This window comes from Neodiprion virginianus, chromosome 4 (genome assembly GCF_021901495.1).
Source record: "Neodiprion virginianus isolate iyNeoVirg1 chromosome 4, iyNeoVirg1.1, whole genome shotgun sequence".
NCBI lineage: Eukaryota > Metazoa > Arthropoda > Insecta > Hymenoptera > Diprionidae > Neodiprion > Neodiprion virginianus.
The window spans coordinates 32,449,434-32,470,370 of record NC_060880.1 but is presented as its reverse complement, the minus strand read 5'-3'; the positions used below and the strand labels follow the sequence as shown (position 1 = coordinate 32,470,370).

The window sequence follows — 20,937 nt, the reverse complement described above, 5'->3', positions numbered from 1 at the left end:
TTTACGTCTATCATTTTTTACTGCCGCGGTCAGGCTTTCGGCCGTACAACTTTGAAAACTTAACCCGCTTTTAAAATACATTTTTACTGCTTGACCGACCGCTTTGTATCTATACGTATATGATTACGCATGCCACAACAAAGCCTGCGTCTCGACCTGTGTTATACGCTACAAGGCTTTCTGCAACTGTGTCGAGGAAATCCTTCGTAGAGCCGTAAATACGTTGTAATAAAGGCCGTTGAAATTAAAGCATTTGCCTAATTATTTTAAAACCCCGCTTCGTGCTTGTTCCATCCACCATCTCACGAGTGATTCTCAACTTGTATATCCGTGGGGATTACAAAAATCAATATGGAACATTTCTGGCATAGAAAAAGCACCTTCTTCTTTTAAAATTGCCTTTGCATCTTCTCTGCTCTTGTAAAACCCTGCTCCGTATTTTCAACTGCGATAGACACAAATTGCAGAGTCCACCGAGTTTCGTTTTGTTTTTCGTTTCTCATATCTTTGCCTGTCATCGGCGTAAGTTGTCCTCTTCAACTTTCCACGAACCAATTACAATTTCATTTAAAATTTCCCCCTTATTTTCCCTCCGGCGATTCTTCTCCGCATTCGGAGAGATGGTGAAACGGATCTAGGACGATGTTTCTTCTTCCGGGAATACCTCTGTGTCGTCCTTTGTTCCGAGGATCAGGAAAATTTCCTTCTCGGAAAAGCTAAATGAAGCACTCTTTGCGAGGCTTATGGGAAAGACTGAAAACGCGGAATTATGGAATTCTGGGGAAAACGATCGATTTTCTTGCTTCCATTTCCTCTCGCCCTACCGGGTGCGGATGTTACTCGGATACCAACAACACCTGCTCTCCACTGTTGGGGTAAGAAGATGCGGTTGACAAACGACCTAATAACTCAGCGCATCCTTGCAAAGTACTGCCGAACAGCGTTCCGTATAAGCCAGTCCTTGTTGTTTGCGAAGAAGACGACCTATATTGAAGTATCGTTCTGTTCGGCGACCGACCAAGCTTACGAATAGCCAAGCCGGGCATTTCCTGCCGATCCTAAATCCACAGTAACGGGAGACCGAAGGATTCTTCCTACGCGCAAAGACAGGGATAAAGCTATACGTGTGTGTACGCACGCTGCAGGATAGTCGCGTCTGTGGCGGATCTTGATCCCGCTGTTGGTATTTTTTATTCCCTGTTCCATTTCCAGACGGTGTTCCCGATCCTTCAGTCTCGGCCAAGCGGGGGAGGATTAGCCCCGATGACCAAGGTGTCAGGGTTAAGCTCCTCGCCATGATACGGGATTATGCCGGGTTGAAATATCGCCCGATACTCGCACCAACGAACGTCTACGAATTTCTCCGTAGGTCTTGCACGGGTCCTGTTTTTCGTTGCCCGAAACCTGATCCTTCTCCTTCGCCAGAGCTGTACCACCGTACCTCCTGCTCGCATTCCGTTGGCGTTTTGAAACGTTCGGTCGGCGGCAGTCAAGACGCCTCTTTTGAAATCAATTCGAAATCAGATATTCCTGCTTCTGGTGCAGCATGTCTGCTGGCGATGCGCCGCGTCAGTTTTGATTTAACGGGCATGGCTGTAAAGATTAGGCGTCACTGGAATTGGAAGATTCGATGTATTTTGCTGACGGTGAGTTCTCCTTCCTGAAATCCACTCGGTCTCTGGAATCGAATCGTGCAGCTTCTACCGGCCTTTAGCAACGTCCGTTAAACGTCACGTCCGTTTCACGTTCAACGTACGTCGATGCGAAAAGCCCCCGGGGTCCCGACGGGGCACCGGATTCCGCACGGGAATGACGGAGATCGTGACGAAGGGCGACGGAAAAAGGGGGCAAGGTGTCTCGCGGACAGCTCCGGTATTGTGCCGAAGCCGGCTTACGTGTAACGCGATATCCTGCCGACGCAACTACTGCGCGACTTCGTCGTCTTCGTCGTCGTCGCACTTACGTAATCCATGCGGAACACACCGAACACGAGCCCGACGCTGACTCCGGGATACATAACACGGGGCCAAAACAACCGACATCAGGCCCAAAACTTACGACGGTAGGTTCTTTGCCCTCTCTCTAGAATCTTGGATGCTGCGCAGGGAGTTCCCTTTTTGTCACTGAACTCCCGGCTAATTAGTCAAGAAGTTAATTACCCAACCTTCCCATAGCTCGCGGGTCTCTGCAGCTTTTAGATTAAATCTCCTTTCCACGGCGCGATGCAGATAGGTATATTATATCTCCGTCGTGTCGTGTTTGAGATCGAGAAATCTCGAAAGAAACGGAAATGAGAATTGTGCAGAGGTAACAGCTGCCGGTGAGAAGATTATTATTATTGCTTAATTAGTAAGGTGCGACGATGCTGATTATCGTTGCTGATCCGTCAAAGCAGGTGAGGAATGCGGCCGTTTCGGGTTATACCGTGAATTGAGACGCGAGTGTGACGCTGCGCAGTTCCGACTTAATCCTCTGACAGATCTCGGAAAGTCTTCTCATCGAGCGATCCGCGAAACTGAACGAATAAGCCGGTAGCTGAAAAGCGTCGTCGGTCGACAGCCGATTCTTGGTCGGAATGCATTCGGCGTGAAAGTAAATCTTCGCGAAGATTAAATCTAGTCTCGGGTGTAGTCGAGTATTGTATTTGACGCGATGAACGTTCACGCGCATGGATAAACTTGTCCGAGAGAGAGAGAGACGCCTTCCAGCCGAATTTTAAATCCGAAGAAACTAACTGGAATCGACGAAGCAAGGCGATAGATATTCGCACGAGCCAATCGAGCGGCAGTAATAGCGATCATGGCAAACTGCGACGGCGTCTTGAAGGAGGTGGTCGTATGCAAGGGATTCCTCCCATTCGCACTCTGGAAATTATGAGAGAATATTTCACTCTCATTTTTTTTTTTCCGACACCTTTCCCCCTCACCGAAGCTCTCGCATCCGGACATATTTTCTCTCTCTCATCTCGAATATTACTTTGCAGAAACGCGCTGCTGTTCTTTCGTCGCCTCGAGTCGGACTGCTCCGCAGATTTTAATCAACTATGCCTGCCCAAGGTAAAGAAAGTATCACGGGACCTGCTGCTTCGGGACGAACTTCATTTGATCCCAAGTATCCTGTTTTATTCCGCTCCTCTTTTTTTTTCCTCCCTCTCTCTTACTTTCCTCTCACAATCAGCTGTCATCTCCTTCTCGCAGAGACAGATAAAGCGCTGAATTTTCGCCATCTTGGCGCACGTGCGCGGGGGATAAAGAGGAATCGCATTCGCATTATAGATTCGCCTGCGGGGTTAATTTACACCAGCAATAAATACACGCCCCGAACAGTTGGTTGTATTTTTTTTTTTTTTCTTTTTTAAGCTCACGCACAGCTACGTCGCGCTGCCTCGGTGCGAAATCTCTGAGTAGCTCTCAGGTAATTTGTTTTTTATCGTGCGTCTACCATCGGAAAAAAGTTTTTTCTTGCAGAGTAACGCTCGGCGAGCTGCTGCTTCATGCTCCTGTGAATTTTATTAAGATGTCCGCGGATAAGAATCCCAGCTTTTATAAACCCTCGGCTAGGTGTTTACGACCGATCGTTCGCAATTGCTACTCGACCGTTGAGTGACTTTATTACGCCCAGGGGCAAGATATACCACGTATTTTTTTTTTTATTTAGTTCGTTTGCCCTGCATCGCCTGACTCGCATACGCGAAACGGAAAGGGGGTCGAGAGAAATTGGTCGGCACGTGCCCCGGTGTTGTTTGAAAAGTTGTGGAATTCACTTGTACCTACCTACGCCCACGCGATACGTCTAATCAACCGGAATCGGGACCCGACCCTTTTTGTCCCAGGGAAAACTAACGAGGGACAGAACAGGGGGCCTGTTTTCCAGTTTCCTCGCCGGTCTAACGCTCGAAGATTTATAACCCGTCGACCGACTGCGTCCCCCGGAATGAGTAATGATGGATTTGTTGGCATGCAACGCGCCAGAGATTGAAACTCGCGATAAGAGAAACAGTTGCGTCGGGCACGAGTCGGGGTGCCTGGTTGGTTCCACCCGCGGGTTAGTTTGTATGAAAACAATGTCGCCCGGGTCGTACTCGCCCCTAAAATCATCCCCCAGTGTCGACCGTGACCGAAGGTACCCATCTCCCTACCAGAATATTAACGCATCCTGGGTCCGCGAACCTTCGCTTATCCGGCGCAGCCACCGCCGACTCCGAATGCTTCGAGAGAATTTTAACCAGTGGTAAATTAAATTATGTATGAACCTTGCTTACGGCCGTTACATCTATATGTACGCGCTTTCACCTCTTCTTATACCTTTTGGGAAAACTTTCGCCATTTCAGCAGCAGCAAAGTTGTGCGTAAAAAATCCAAATCCTCGCGCCGAGATCATGTCTTGGTTTTCCTCGTTTCGCCGAGGCTGATGGAGCCCAAATTCCAGTCGTATTTTAGGGTCTTGTTTTTCGCTTTTCGGGGGCAAACACGCGGGTGAATCGGAACCGGTTGGCCCGAAACTTGGGAATACAGAATACGTATCGCGTCTTCCCCCCCGCGGCGACGGATGAATGTTATTTTTGTTGAGAAACGTTGAAAATGATGAGGAGTAAATAAACGCGTTCGTGGTGAAAAGAGTAGTGCGATTTTCCAGTGATCGGAAGACCGTAAAATGCCGCGTAAATACCAGGCATTGCAACGAATGCCAGGCATTGTTCCCTCGTCAGTCGCATGAATAAATAATAATGCAGCGGGCAGCGGGACCCGCTCGAGGCCTTCTCTCTTGTTCTCTTCTCGCCCTTTTCGCCCCCGCGGAAACCAAAATATAAATATTTCTATTGAACCGTCTTTAAAGCGATCCCACAACCGGCATTTCCCCATTCATTCACTCCCGTCAATGCGGCTTCTTACCATCCCGCCTTCCTTCCTTCCGTCCTTCCTCCCATCCTCGGAGCACAAGGATCACCGTTCGATGTTCCCGGCAACCACCACCCGTGTCCGTGATGCTGCACCGTTCTCACTCGCTCCGCCTTGCTTCACCTCGCCTCGGTTTAAGTGCCTCCGAACGGCAAAGGGTTGTTTGCTTGGCTTAGCGAAGATCGAGGCGTGTCAGGAACAACAAACTCCTAAGCAAGTCTGAATATTCCCTTTCAACGTAAATCCTTCTCATACTGCTTGTCTATCATCCCTGCAACGGTACGAGGTAGAGTGTAAGGGCGCTCGAGTTCTCGAACGTCAACCGAGCCGCAAGTTCTCGTTATATCCGTTCTCGGCGAATGATCATTATTATACCTGCCTCATGTAGACCTTCTCTTTCCCCTTAATGACCCTTTTGCACGCTTACGCAGTAGAGAAAGAGAGAGAGAGAGAGGACTTTGAATCGTGAAATTTAGGCCGGTTGTCGCAGTCAATTTCAACGACATCAGTCGAAATCGTTTCATCGATCGCGTCGCGTGGACCGGCGCTATCTTTCCGCCAGGATTCCAGCACGAAAGCACCGCAGGAATTATAGACAAGGATTAACAAAAGTGATGTTGGCACACCTGCCCTCCGACGTCGTTGTTTGCTCGGTGCACACAACGGCCGCCCAAACCATCGAAACCCAGCCGGAGTCCCGGCGAGTGGGCTGTGTTTTTAAAATAATATTTCACACGGATTATTGTCCGTACAGTCGTGAGGGGATGCCGCTGGCCGAACGGTGGATCGATCGTGTCCACCGATATAGTTGGCTGCGATTACAAATGCCGTTGGACTTTTATCGATGGGCTGTGGGGAAAAAATTGAATAACGATCAAAGATAATAGAAAGAAGCTCGGTGTAACGAAGCGAGCTTTCGGGCCCTCCGCACGGACCTGGTCCTTCATACACTTTACGGGATAAATGTTTCCCCGCGACGGCAACTCCGCCTCGTTGTCTTTCCGCCCGCCTGCCGACGCTGCAGGTAGTATAATCAGCCGGAACCTCGTATCCGTCTTGGTTGGCGTTTCGGGTATTCTTTGGGGAATACACGAGTTCCAAACGAAGTGTGCGCCTCTGGCTAAAGACTCTAATGACGCGACGTTCATCAAGGAGCACCGAGGCACAAGGAAAGGCCATGCCTCTGCGAACACCGGCGTTCCCGTTTCACTGAGAGGGGGGAAAGCGGATGGAAGCGTGAACCCGGGTTCCCAAAGCTCGGGAACTGGCTGGCTGGGAGAAAGGCTGGTTAACCGTCGAGAATACCGGCGTGCTATGCCCACCCGGAATAGAATGGCATTGAGGCCGAAGATCCTTGCCGGGTCGAAATATAATGTATTATGTGTGCACATCCGACCGCCGATGTTTGCGTTCGCGTAGAATTTTCCCACTTGTTAAAAATGGGAATTCCTCCTTGCTCGAATCGAGGAAAAGGAGGACTTAAAATCACGCGTAATAATGATCGTTGCGTGTGTGCAAACACCGTGCGTGTACCGTACCCGCGACGTCGCGTCTACAACAAATATTGATTTTACCTTAAAGCCGAATGCTACAAAACGACAATGATTTGTCGACGTTTCAAGGTGTGTACCGAACTTGGACCCCGGCACAAGATGCGGTGCCACGATGTTTGTCAAACCGAAAGACGAGGAGAGATGATAGTGGGAATTACAAGAAACCCGGGTCATCTTTCGGTCGTCGCTGGTTCCGACGTCGGGAAGGAGATGGACCGAGGGACCTCGAAATGTTTTGTTCACTGAAATAATCCGTTCCTGTAAAGCCCATCGACCGAAGTCAGTAAAAGCCATTACAAGACGCGGCTAAACGCGGGAATTACAACCTTGTTGAATCGTGTGAAACCCATTTGCGCCTTCATCCGATATCTGTCGCCGCTGAGATACCATACCAGCTATACACACGTACACGTACAGTCTCGGTTCGAGTGTTTTATTGCTTTTATAAAGAAATTAACGACCACGTTTCTTTCCGCCTTTAGACTTGCCTACTTGATGTGTAAGTACTCCTTTATACTCATACTTTACGACTAATTTGTCGGGAAGCATCATCGAAACGAGGGATATAAATATACCTGAAACAAGAAATTCTCCGCGACTTGAAATCCGTTAACGGGCCTCCGGCCGGTCGCAAAGACGGACACGATTCACTCTCTCTCTCTCTCTCTCTTTCTTTCTTCCTCTTTCTCTGCCTTGATATTCGAATTGAAATTCAATAAAAGAGCGGATAGAGCCGGGCATACGTGAACGAGCTAAGCCGGACGTTACTTAGTATTATCTAATTTTACGTCCGAAGCGTTGGAGTCGAACTTTTATGTTCCCTACCTCCCCCTTCCTCCTTCTTTGATCCGTCCTCAAAGGGTCATTTCTTCAAGTTTCTCGTGGTTCCCCAGCAGTTTACGACACGCCTTGGCTTACACCTCCTGCCGCTGCTCTCGTCCTCTTTCATGCCCATGGAGAGACGCGTCTAAACGACCAATTTGTACTCTTCGTAGAAATCTTGTTCTTCGTCAGTGTCACCACGACCACCGTCCTCACCACCGCTGTACCGGCGAAGACACGGGTGATTGTCACGACTATCGTCTCTCGACTTCCCCGCAGAGCGTTACTGAATGCCCGTTTTATACCGGCGTTTGTATGTTGATCGAATCTTTTATTAAGGGAATGCGACTGTAACGTCAAGCCTTCTTCTTCTTCTTCGCGGTTTTATCGATTCTACCGCCTATACCCGTTATTTCACGCCTGCTATTCAAGTCGAGATTCTAGGCGATCTTTATTCCCCTCGGTTTGCTTATTTTATATTTATTTTCACCTTCATTCCTTTCTTCTTCTTTTTCTTCTTCTTCTTCTACTTTTCCTCCTACTCCCCGGCAGGCGGCAGGGATTGTAGTTTTGCTCGGGTTCAAGTTTTAGCGTCATTCAATAATTATTCTCGCCTCAGTCCCTCTAACGAGTTTTGCGAATACCGTGGGATTAAAGGCCGAACCGTCGATCCGGGATAATCCCTTCTCGAAACAGACGAAAACTCGGAGCACTTTGAATATTTGGTTGGAAAGCGTGGGTGCGCGGCGATGTAGGTATACGGATATCGTAGATCGTTGTGTACAGAGGAATCGGAAACGGCATTCATATAAATTCACCAGTCGGCCTACCAAATACGACTTTCCATTATTTCGAGCCCTTGGATCCAAAAGCCGATATTTTATCGCAATATTTACCCACGGATTCCGGCGTTGTACAAACGCAACAAGCAATAATCCTCTCCTCTCCACCTCCCCGGGCAAATACGGGCGTTTCAAATTACCGGGTTTAATCAGAAAATTTCTGATTCCGTAACAAATAAATTCCACTTTCATTCTATTCAATTGTAAATACTAAAGAATCGGCAGTTCTCGATAAACTTTTTAAACCGCGATGCGTCCGCTTATTAAAAAAAAAAAAAAAAAAAAAAATGGATGCGTGGCGCCGAGTTTTAAAATTCATTCGTCAGTTGAGAAAAAAATACATCTTGCGGATGGAAGGGAAATTGAATTCAGAGCCGTACCTCGGTGTCCTTCGGGTACAGCTTTATCCTAATTTTGTCTACATCGAGTCCTGCGGGGTAATGCCGTCGTCACGCATAAAGCACCTGGAGTATAAATATCGACGGGGGAACGCCATTAGTCAGAGACGTCGTCGCGTGCGACTGGATCTTGTGAACTTTCACGGAGGGCGAGTCCGCTGCGTCATTCTGTAAACACATGCCGGCGTCGCAGCACTGTGCTATTTGTTGTAAAGCTCACAGTAACTTTCCTCCTCGTATCTCCTCACAATCTACTCTATGAATTTAACGATTCGGTTTTGAAATTTTTGAAATTGGTAAAAGCATGCGTGGACGAATGTACGACGACTGAGTCTACTACCTTCGATATTTAGACGGCTTGTTTTCGCTCCGGTACAATGAACAAGGAAGAAAAAATGAAGAAAGAAACGACAACCCTGGAACTTTCGGAGCAGGGTTTGAAACGACGGCGACGATTGCTCACCCAGGTCGCGAGGATGTCACCTGAAGTGGGGTCCTTTTACCTTGGTTCGAGTATCGAATGGATAGTAACTTCGTCCCGATGAAGACGGTGTACGTGTGGATGCATCTCGGCACCTGCATCACCACCCTGAACGGTTTTGTGACTACGTCACGATCTTAGAAAGCTAAGACGAGAGATATATGGGCTCGGACCGACTCGTGCCCGAGTAATCGATTGTCATCGACATCAGGCCGGTGTTGGCGACGCCCAGTTGGCCCGGAGGCAAGGGGTGGCGGGAAGGTTGGCTGACCCGCTTTGGCCGAGGACCGCGAGGCCACCCAAGCCGAGGGATCATTATCGTGAAAGTATTTTCCCGTCGCGATAGGGTTTTATTGGATAGCGAACGGGGTGATAAACCGGCTGAAGAACTGCAGATATTACGTAAAATGGCGGGTGCAAGAAAGAAAAGGGAGCGATGTAACAGTGGCAGTCGATGGATGGTGCGGGAGGAAGAAACGGAGGTGGTTCCGCACAATTGCCAATCTGAGAACAGCGCGTAGCGCGGCCGCGCGTGAAGGGGGGAAACGGAAAGCGGAAAAGGAGGACGGATACCGAGCTCACCAAAGGAGCATCAACTCCGTCCCGTTTCCGTTCCACGGCTCCTTGTTAGCGCCTCGCTACGCCAACGATTGGGCGAAACCACGCGAAACTGCGGAGAACCGTCTAAAGGATCCGGAAGCCTCCTCGAGAGCGGATCTCTGACCAGTCGTTTATCCTGCCCTTATTATTACCGTCGACAGGGACCATTTGCCCTGTCCGCCACGTTTGAATTTATCCTGCTGGCGCCTAAAACGTGCAGAAGTTATGGTATCTCCTGCGAAGTGTGCGCTGAACTTTATGGACTGTTGTACCGTTATGAAAAGATAATTAAAGCTCGGTTTGGTGGAATTTAATTGTGGCAACCAGTTGCTGCTTTTAACAATGAAGCTGTTGGCGGGTGTTCATTTTTTCTCACTTTTCACCAAACCGACGCTCCACCCTCGCGACCAGTGTGCTTTTTATCAGCTTCCAGCCTGCCGCGTCGCTTCTGATGCTCCGTTTTGTTCTCGTCGACCGGTTTTCGCGGGGTGACCTTGACCCAGAGTATTCCCAGCCAGACTCGAGTGCACGGCTTAAATAAACGCTGCTCAGACGCTCCTTGGAACACCTTGGAGACATAAATTTACCCATTTTTCGAATTGGCACAGAACCTCCGCCAACTTGGCTGGACTTATTGTGTACCATTTGAAAACGGGGCGCGGATCGATAAATAACTGCTGCATCAGGCGAGGACTACGATTCTCGATATAGTATAAGGTAAACTTGATCCGTGAACCCGTTTCAACGTAACAAGGGGTAAACTACGGGCGAGCTTCCCACAATTGGGAAAACATGTCGGCGAGTTTCTTAGCTCGATCTACAGCCCGAAGGTAATCGGATCAAGTATTGTTTATACTCGACAACGGCGACGCCGGGCAGACGGAGGCTACAACTGATATTTGTGTGTCTACAGATTCGGAGATTCTTAGAACTACAGAGAGCAACCTTCATAGTCGTGTATTATCGACTTCAATCATTCCCAGGACTGTAAAACTGTACACTTTCGGTGAATTTCCGGTTGAATAGAGTAATCTGTTATTTACTTGGGCAAGTATATTTGATGGGCGAATAGAGCAGAGGGAGAAAGAAAACGAGAGAGAGAGAGAGAGAGAGAGAGAGAGAGAGAGAGAGGGGGGGAAGAGAGAGGGAAATGGTGTAGGTGTAGTCAACTAACAACGGTATAAAACCGTTTCAATTTGGCGCCTATCGAGGAATATCGTCGTTTCTACTTTAAAAAGGGAACGAGAAACTCGCGGCTCCACTGTCATGGGTAACATTAGCTTAATTGATATGTTTTACATCGGGAATATGTATGTACATATAACATTGGCACGCAAACAAATTGGAGGATGTACCTACTTACTCTCTGAGTTTATAACGCAGCTCGGCATGGAAAGCGATGGGTTAAATCGCGAGATGAATTTTTGGGATCGAATTCTCCACGAACAAGAACCAATGATTGAAAAATTTACCGCTACGATTTTTCAACTAACTTTCTCCTTACGGCGCGTACCTGCCATAAATTAACTGGTTGTAGTCGCGGTGAACGCAATTATAGCGCCTTAATTAACGTGTTGTACCACTGTTGTAGCAGCAGTGGCGTAATATCCTCGCAGCAAAGAGCACGGAGGATGTTCTCTTCCGGTGATTTGAGAAGAAAAAGAATAATCTTCCTAAATGGAGTGGTGGATTCGAATTTAAAACGAATCTGATCAAGCGAGTACTTGGTTTCAAAATCGAACGGATCGTTGGAACCAGTCAATTCGGCTTAGCGAGTATTTCATTCGGTCATTTCGGTGGTTTCATTAACTTACGCCGTACAATGTGCCTATCAAATTTGTTATTTTAACACATAGTCGTGTGTCAGGTGATTATAGAAGCTTTATTTTTATCACAGATAAAACATCGGTGAAATTTTATCCGCACATATTTGTTCACAGTTGGTTCCATTTCACACCCTTCACTGTTCATTCGGTTTTCAATAACTGGGAGGAAAATACACCCTTTCATACAAACAAGCCTCTCGAGCTCCCGTGTTTTTGTCATTTCGAATATAAAACAATAATTCAGCGTACATGTTTTCCAGCCTACGAATAGTCTCACCGGAGTTTCGTCATCGGTGGAACAATTTAAAATAATTAACCCTTACGCAAAAGCGTGTTGCGGGGCCCGGGGGAATGGTCCATCCTTAATTAAAATGTTTGACTACTGTCTCTGCGCCGCGGTTCGTTATGCTTGATCGCCTTGTGTGACCGATTCCAGGAATAATCGTACGTAATCTGGATAGGGGATAGAAGAACACGAGGGATAAATATCGTACAGCAAAGTCTGTACGGTATTTGTATCCACCCATTCGAGAGCGATCTCGTCCAACGAGGAACTCACGTTCGTGCGACTTGGAGAGTCTTTCAAACTTGAACATAATTTTGAGCAAATTGCCCGGTAAAGTAGTGGAATATTGCTGCACGGAGGGTCGGGACCAGTACTTTGCCACAAAGTGCCCTCTCTTCGGTAGAGGAAACTACCAGATTCCGCGGGGCAGTTTGAGAGAAGATGGCGGAGCGCGACTCGCGAGACCTCGCAGTGTTGCATTAGCCTCTGGCCTCTCGGTACCTGAATTACCTATTACACATTCTTGTACTAGCCGCCACGTTGAGTTCGTAATTTCTTCTCGAATCACTTAGCTTTGTTTCAGCACAGCAAACTCTCTAGCATTCGTTAGTTCTCCATTTGCCAGCGTGCAGCGCACCAGCGGTATTATTATTGAAGAGGACTAAAGTTGGGCTGTGTTTTCATCGTTGAATTAGTATCGTTGCTCGCTAACCGGCCTCCGACCACCTCCTTCGCTCAAGATTTTCAACGTTTATATTTTTATTTGTTTTCCCGCTTGGCTTAACTCCGGGATCTAATTGAGCATGAAATGATCACGTTGAGGTATCTGTTTGAGTGACTTGGCAGAAAATCGAAACAGACCAAGTTTTGACCCGCGGACAAGAGTTTTGGCGAAGAACGAAGATCGCGTAGGCGTGGGTGAAAAAACAAAACGGAGCTGAAGTTAGCAGCCAGAATTAACAGCCAAACGTTCTAACGTTCGTCCGAATGAGGTAGTGAAGTTCGAAAATCAAAATTTTGCGGAATACCTCGAACCCCCGATACGTTCATACATTTATAAGGATAAGATTAAACCGCATTTTTCTACTTCCACGAAGTTTAACACGTTTGGCGGCTGCTAACTCTGGCTGCTAGTTTCAGGCTTCATGCCTCTTGGCTGCTAGCGGTCGCTGCTAGTTTCAGCCACATAAAAACAAAAAGGGTACTCGTGATACCTGCAAAATTTTCGTTAAGTTCAGATTGAAAATTTTTACCCTCGTGAGAAGAATTCTTTCCTACCTCGGGGGCGAATAACGCTGCTTTTTGTTTCGCGGAGGTTTACTTTCGCTTGAAACGTAAACATTCGATCATCCTCTGAAATTTTCATACGTTATATTGCCTCCATGTTTGTTATCATTTTTCTTCTCTTATATTTTTCATTTTAGTGCCAGTATACCTGTATTACGAGTGCGAAGTTATGCCAGGAAGGATACGGCGACGTTTCGCTGGAGCGGAAATTCGCTGAAGGTATTGCGAGCCGAATAAACAGGTCAAAGGTCGCTGGCAACATGCTCACTACCAAACGACTCGCAACTGTTCTCTCATTACGCGGGGGGCACAAGTAGGTCATTCATATAACACGGAACGTTACGAATACACGTGTGTATCCCTCTCGAGTGTTTAAACATATATTATACAAGGTATATACGGGCATATATGTATATACACGCTTATATACACTTATGCGTATAATAATATTGTTTATAATACAACGTAGGAACACAGCTACCTAAATTCACTTCTAATTCTCCGAGACATGGTAAACCCGAGAGGAGAAACGGCCGAGTAGTGCACGGCCATAGAGAAAGAGAGGCTGGCGGGAAACGGGGGGGAAAATAATAACGACACAACCGAATGTCGCGTGTTCACCACGGGGTGCAAATTGAATATTTTTCGTGGCAGGTCCCCGCATAACCCCCTTCGTTCCTTCCTTCCTCGATTTAGTACACGAGCATTTGCGCTCGGGCTGAATAATAATTATTTCTTAGTCGTGGAAAGTCGGTCCAATCTCATTCCAACTCCCTGGTACCCGAAACGCAGTTAGATTCTATCGGTAATAATATCTCGAGTTAATCCATTTGTTTGCGGGCCGTTTTTGTTTATTTCTCTTTCCCGCCCGTAAACAAATAATAATGACGATAATAATGATAATAATAATAATTTCGCAGCGTTTCCCGAAGGGGAACGGGAGCCGGTGCGGAATTGGGTTTGAACAGAACGCGAATAATTTTCCAGGTAGGGGAGCGGGAATTAAATTGACAAACAACCCGTTCCAGCATCCCGTATTGCTTTCTCAGCCGGAACTGACGAGGTTCGAAACCGCCGCAAATCCAATCGCCTTCATCAGCCTCGGAGAGCTGCGGGCAGGCAAATATCAGCTTTGCTGCGTGCTCGTCGCTTGCCGATCCTCGTAGGAAACGGTATAAGGTAGCGGATCGCCGGGGAAGTTTTCGACGATTGGCTACCACCGTGAGGGATGAAAAAAAAAGACAAATTCTTGGACCGAGAGAATTTGAGGCCAGAGTATAATGCTGGGTGCAGTATTGGTGGCGTATCGGTTGATCGACTCGTTCGCCAAATGACGAGAATCGGCACCGCTTACTCGCAGCTACAATTTTCACCGAGCGAAAAGCGCAAACCAATTTCAACCGGATCGATAGATTATTTCAGACGACATTCTCTGACTCGCTCGTCTCTGGAAAGCTCGTCTCACCGAACCACGCGACGCATTCCTTCGGCTTTCTTCCCTCACTATCTGTTATTTCCTAGGTCGATGCATGGTATAGGTATATCGGTATGACGTATAGCGGCGAGCCGCGTTTGAAGTGGATATCAGCTCGTTTTTCCTTATTCTCAAACAGAGCCGACACAAAGCTCTCGGATATTCCGATTGCTTTGATCGTAGCATCGCGGTACTGATCCACAATCGTAATTACCTTTTTGTTTATTCAAACAGTCATTTCGACGTCGATCATCTAGACTCTGTACAAGTTCATTGTTTACAATCCTTTAGCACAACAAATATCATCAAGATTTGTTGAATTTTACAGTATGCATCTAACAGTCTATCAATTAACATTCAACTTCCCGCACTCTGGCAATTATCATATTAAGTATCTGCAGTCAGCTTTGTCAGTCGTGTATATACGTAAACCGCAATTTGCTTAATTACCCGGAAATAGCGAAGGAGTAGAAAAGTAGACTTTCGATATATGTACAAGAATTGCAAATTTCAACGTGATTATCTTGGCTATTACGCGGTATAACAAAAATGTTACGAGGCAATTTGAAAATCATCGGGTGCGCGGGTTGCCTGTAAGAAAAAAATTTCAACCGTCGAACATGCCATTCTATTTCTGTATCCCGTCCGCACATTTGCATCCTCAACCTGGAAGCTGCGGCGTTGAAACTGGATGGGCGAATGCCCGTATCGTCACGTCTAGCGGTGTTACATTGCCGCATGAAATCTTTCTCCGCGAGTCTTCCACCTGCATCCAAATACTCGAATAACGTCCCCAAGTGGTGGTGCAGTGCTAATTAGCTCGTTAACGCGCGGTTTGTCCGGGAAACGTCTACCTACCATCAACGGTAATTGACCGTACGCCTGGTCGCTTTTGATGCCTTTCCGACCTGGGTGACCCGAGTGTTCCATCCTACGCGGTCAACTTCCGCCCTCGTCTAGTGCAGTTCGTTGTCGCCACCCGCGCAAATGCACCAGTCGTCTAACAAAGCAAACACGGGTCCATTTTAGAATCTCCGGCCTTTCTACTCGAGCACGGTCGGGAAAACGAGTCTGTCACAGAGCCGGGGGAGTGAAAATTTTTCGCGGAACGGCAATTCTCCGCTGGAAAGGGTCCACCCTGCGGAGCTTCTAACGAATAAACGAGGCCCCGCAGAATTGGGGCAGCGAGTATCACCTGGGTCGGCTTTGATTTGCGGCGTGTCGTTCAGTCGATTGCCTCCAAATTACGTCCAGCACTCCCGGCATCGTGTTGGAATGTCCAATAGCGGGCATCGCTTGACCGTTTCAATTCCCTCCGCTCACCTCCGCCGCTCTCGTTGACCCCGGTGCTGATGCCTCATTGCATCCAAACGTGCTATAAATTAAATGAATCTGGTTAAATTGTTGTCGAGAACAAATTCCGGATTTTCTGATATTCCGGTACAGGTCCGACCGCTCGTCGAAATTCAATCAGTCGACGGTTTGTGCTCACGATCAGAGCCATTTAAAAATTAGGAACAAAAAAACAAATCGGAGAAAAATAAATGGCGTTGGTGAATCGATCGATCAAGGCCTAATTCGCCCGGACGAATAACGAATACTTTCGGTCTGCTCAACGATTGTAGGTTCGTGTCGAACAATCCGCGTCAGGTTTCGAACCGCGATACTGTGATAAGTTTGGGGCTGGGCAAGGCAGGACTTGCTTTCGGTGAAACTTTGGAAATGGAACTATACGACCACTTGTAATTACGGCATGATACTCGTGGAAAACTTGGTCGAACTTAGTCAGCAGTCGGCGGGGGTCGTCTGGAGTCCCGGCGCGATATCGAGTCCAAAATTGCTCGAAACACGCAAGTTTCGCCGTGGCTGCCAACCATTGTCGAGGAGCAAGTGCCGAGGCCCCCGCATCTTTCCGAACCGGCGATCTTAGAGCCGGTACCTTTCACGGACCGTTTGAATTCGCAGTTTCGGATGATGCGGAACCCGGTGGAAAGGGAGGGACACGAACGCGCGGTGGGAAAAGCGAAAACGGGAGGCAACAGAGGCGGCTTGAGTGCCTCTCTCGTTCGCCTGCTCAAATATTAAAAGGCAATATTCTCACCTGGTCTACGAGGATGTAAAACTCGCCTAATAGGATCGTAGCGGGATGCTGATGCGGCCTTTATCGCCCGGATATATATACACGCACCGTGCGAATACCTGCCAGCTTAGCAATATTGCGAGTTGTTGCAGGGATTTTGCGTATACGTATTATATTCAAAAGCTGAAAATTCCATCCTCCAATTTTCCCCATCCGTGTCGAGCTCCGCGGCGGAACTTCACCTCTGTAACTAACGGCCGGTTATATTCTCTGACGCGAACACCCTTGTTAAACGGCCATTCGAAACGCCGCGTATCCTCGCCATTAACCTAGCCGCAGGGGGTAACGAAGACCGGAAAATTTGAGACTCCTTGTGAATATTGTATCATATGCAGATTACACCTGGCCTAAGAGATGTGAGATAAGTGGAAAGAACGGGATGACGAAATCCTGAAGAATTGCAGATATCGTCCCATTCGAGGTGTCGATGTTGCTGCGAAGCAAATGTGCTGTACTCAATCCGACCTGAGGGAATTTTGCTCAACAGTTGCGTTCACCTTTCTGTTCCAGATGCTGTGAGTCGCGTTACAGTCTCAAAGGCGAGGCGAGAGAGGCGCGGAAAGTACTCATCTCGAACGATGGAAGCTCTCGTTGCAGCTTTTATCATCGCGTTCGCTCTCTTCGGCAACTGCCTTTGCGTCGAATGGCGACACAGCGCGGTGCTCGACAACAATTTCCTTGTCCTATGGACCCCGGGTGAGAAGGACGTCACCTTCGAGGTCCAGGTAAAGACTCTGGGCTACGTTGGCCTGGGATTTACCAAGGATGAGGGACGCGCCGGAGCTGACATGGTCATTGGCTGGGTCGACAACAATGGACAGGTTCATCTCCAGGTAAGATCCTCACCCCCATTATCTCGCGATTAGAGAAATACGTGGCGTCAGCCTTCGATCCGGGGCGGGTTTCCCGTCATCGGTCGTTCGATACGAGAATTTTCGCGTCGAGCGACGGAACCTAATTACTGTAAAGCCGTTCAAGTTTAAAGGTGCAAAGCGCCCGGCTCCGGTAGTTGGCGCAAGCGGTTACATTATTTCTGGCTCCTTTTGTACATCCTTCATCCAGACATGCCGACACAATCGAGCCTGCATCGAGCGACGTGGAACGAACTCTGAAACATCCCGTTGCACTGATTTTTTCGAGGCTCGCTACCGTCGCGATCAGGTGTCCCGGTCAATCGTATGGTAATAACAGAGTCGAAGGTTATAACAATCCGCCGAGGGAATGTCGGTAATGATAGTCGTTGAGCTTCGGTAAGCATCGGGTGTCCGGTTTCAATCGGTGCATCGAACGGTAACGAATCCCACCAACTGCGGTCGAGGCGCCCTGTCATTACGCGTTATTGTTATTTTATACGACGACACCGTCGGTCGCGCGCCAAGGATCATCTGCGTTTCGCCCCCCAAAATTCAGGACGATTATTTCCCTCGTACGCAAGCTACGATAAAACCACGCACTCAGCCGCAGGGATCGTCCTGCACGAATTCGCCGTAAAACATACATCGCAAACTCGGAACGGTATAATAGAAGAAAGCAATCTTCCGGGAATACCGAGTGACCGCAAGCATCACGTGGCAGAATGTCGAGCCGCTTGCGAGATCGCAGGCATTGCAGCAGCAGCGTAGCGGAAGAGTCGGCAAGTCGCATATTTAAACGCGTCCGCGGTATGGCGTGTTCGCTATTTTTTCACCACTTCTATCGCCGTCCATCGCGTCTCTCCGTTCCATAATGCATGCCGGTCCGAGAACGAGCGTCGCTTCTGTTCGCCCGATGCGCAGGTCAGGCCGCAGGAGTCGCGGAACGCTGGGCGAATCTCCCGCGGTTCGGTTCTCTCGGCACAGTCGCGGTGCGGAACAAACGCAGCCGCGGGGCGAGCAGCACGACAACCGACCAATGGGAGTGAGAGGGCTTTTTCGTTATGATTGTAATCTTAGAACCAGACCAGCCCCGGGCATCTGGACCTCGAACTGACCGCGGGCATTCCCCGTACACAGCCGCCGCGGACACCTTTATAAAACCCATACCTGTAACGTGACTATTTTATCCGGCACCATGGGGCAGCGGCTCTCTTGTCTAGAACCACCGAGCGATCTCGACGCTGCAGCCGCAGGTAGTTACACACGTATAAGTCCATTCCCATTTCTCACAGTGACCAATATGAATAATTCAGTGACGCTTCGCGTGGCAAGTTTCTATCGCCGCGGCGAGTCAGGGGTGTTATTAACTTTCATTACAATTGTTAACAGTCCGGGAGCAAATTGGGCGGATGATATACACGCTTGACCTGATGCACTATATAAATTCTCTTGGTCCAGGTACGGCGCGCACATTTTACCTTTCGGTAACACGGCCAGGTTTATACTACAACTATAACCTGCTTGTCTATGGAACATTTCAACCGAGTCTTCTTTCATCTTGCCACTCGGCACCCTTGTTATTCATTCTTTCCACGTCACTTTTATCTCTACGCGGTTCGTTTCCCGATTCCACGTTACGGCTTTCGAATAGTTTCGCAGATGTCCCTCCGCGTCCTCAGTCCCGTCGCCGTGATATAAAACGCGGCGCGACGTGATGACGAAAATAGAGTACTTTTACCCCGGAGTTTCGAGTACTTTGAACTCTGCATCATGCTGCTCTGCAGTGCGGTACGTACTTGTTTAGCCGCGTGGATTCTGGCACATATTGTCGATGATCAAGGGAGGCGAGGGGCGGGTCAAAGACAGACAAGGGAGTCGAGAGAGCGGCGAGAAGCGGGGTAGAAGAGAGTTAAGGGAACGAGTGCTCTCGGCATAAATGAAAACGCCACTCCGTTTCTACATCAGGGTGGGTGTGGGTATTTCGTACACGTTGAAAGCGAGTTTAATGCATTTGGAAAATCCCTACGAGACTGCGACCGTCGCCTCGACGAATGCAATTATTTATTTCATCAAACGTTACCGCAGCTGTCGTCCCACACCGGTGAATATAAAATAGCGAAATTATTTTTCATACTGTTCATAAATTTCTATACAGTCAAACGGCAGCCGAGACGCGATCAACGTTTGCGAAACAATTAACGTTTTCGTTGCGAAAATCTAATTCCCGTTCTATTCATATCTCACACAAATGACGCGGAATTTTTTCGACCTCCTGCCAGTCGGTCGCGCTGATACGGCCGGATTCACCGGCGCCAATAAACCGTAAGCCTATTAAAAATTACAACCATTTATACTCGGTGGGCGCGATAGTGCCGCGCGGCTATTGAAAGCCTCGGATTCAAACACAACCACCGTCGCATTCACGGTCCGGTATAACTGCATTCGTGTTGAATCCTATTCACCGTGCCGTCACCCAATCGCATCCCAATCCAACTCCGACTGCATACTCCTCGCGAGTTACAGCCATGCTCCCTGTGCATGGGTAGCGAGCTACTGCAAGATACCGGGACGCAGTTGCCTTTCAATGGTTAACTGATGCGGTCGCGTACGATCGCTGTTCTCTGCAGCGTGCGGATCATGCATCCAGCGGAAAATGCACAATCCGGCGTATTTTATACAAGGATCGCCGCTCATTCTTGTTCGTAATGATTCCCAGTTTCTGTATCATCTTCGCACAGGGGACTGTATTTATGCGGCTATTCACTCGGCGATCCGGCTATTTTATATACCAACTTCATACCGCGGTTGGGTTCAATACGTATATTGTGGACATAATAGGGAAGCTACGTGCGACGTTTTTACCTAGCATTGCAGGCGAACGAATGGAAAATAGTGTGGGACACGTTTTAGCCGAGAAAATTGCACGTTTCCGAACGATCGCGTACACGTGTATAGGAGAAGGAAGATTTACTACCGTCGTCCGAGTAAATGAAACTCCCGTACCGAACCGCTTTTATAGGCTATCTTCGAAATCTTTGCAGCCACCGCATTCGCGACGCGCGCCGTAATCCGATGTAAGATTAATTCGTACGTGCGGCGGCGGCGGCGGCGGCGGCCAAGCTCTACGTGATCCCGTTTCTAAACCACGGTTCGTCTCGTTAAGTGCCCAACGGAATGGCCCAAATAAGGCCCGGCTTTTTTCGGCCCCACTGTCGTCACCGTTGCGCGCGCGCGCTTCTCTAGCCCCAAGACTTACTTGGCAGCGCGTATAAAACGACGGCCAAATTCCACCCGCGCTCGCGGATTCCTGCTTCCCAGATTTACTGTCCGCACCCTTGTTAAACTCGGCTATATGTTAATACCGCGACGACGTATGCGCCTGTGTTACGCCGCTACCGCGCAAATTCACCGAGGCTTTAGTCGCCGGCTGATATATCGCCGCATCCGTGCTGGACGTGCCGCCGTTCTTCAACTAT

The 20,937-nt window shown here is 48.4% G+C and overlaps 1 protein-coding gene across 1 annotated transcript in view; it reads left to right on the top strand.

Moving 5' to 3' along the window:
• LOC124302349 (MOXD1 homolog 2) overlaps positions 1 to 20,937 on the top strand; it is a 91,635-nt gene that overhangs the window by 26,086 nt on the left and 44,612 nt on the right. The window contains exon 2 of the mRNA XM_046758460.1: positions 17,118 to 17,440. Within this exon, the coding sequence (XP_046614416.1) occupies positions 17,186 to 17,440 (255 nt within the window). The 5' untranslated portion in view covers positions 17,118 to 17,185. The remainder of the gene's footprint in view (positions 1 to 17,117; positions 17,441 to 20,937) is intronic.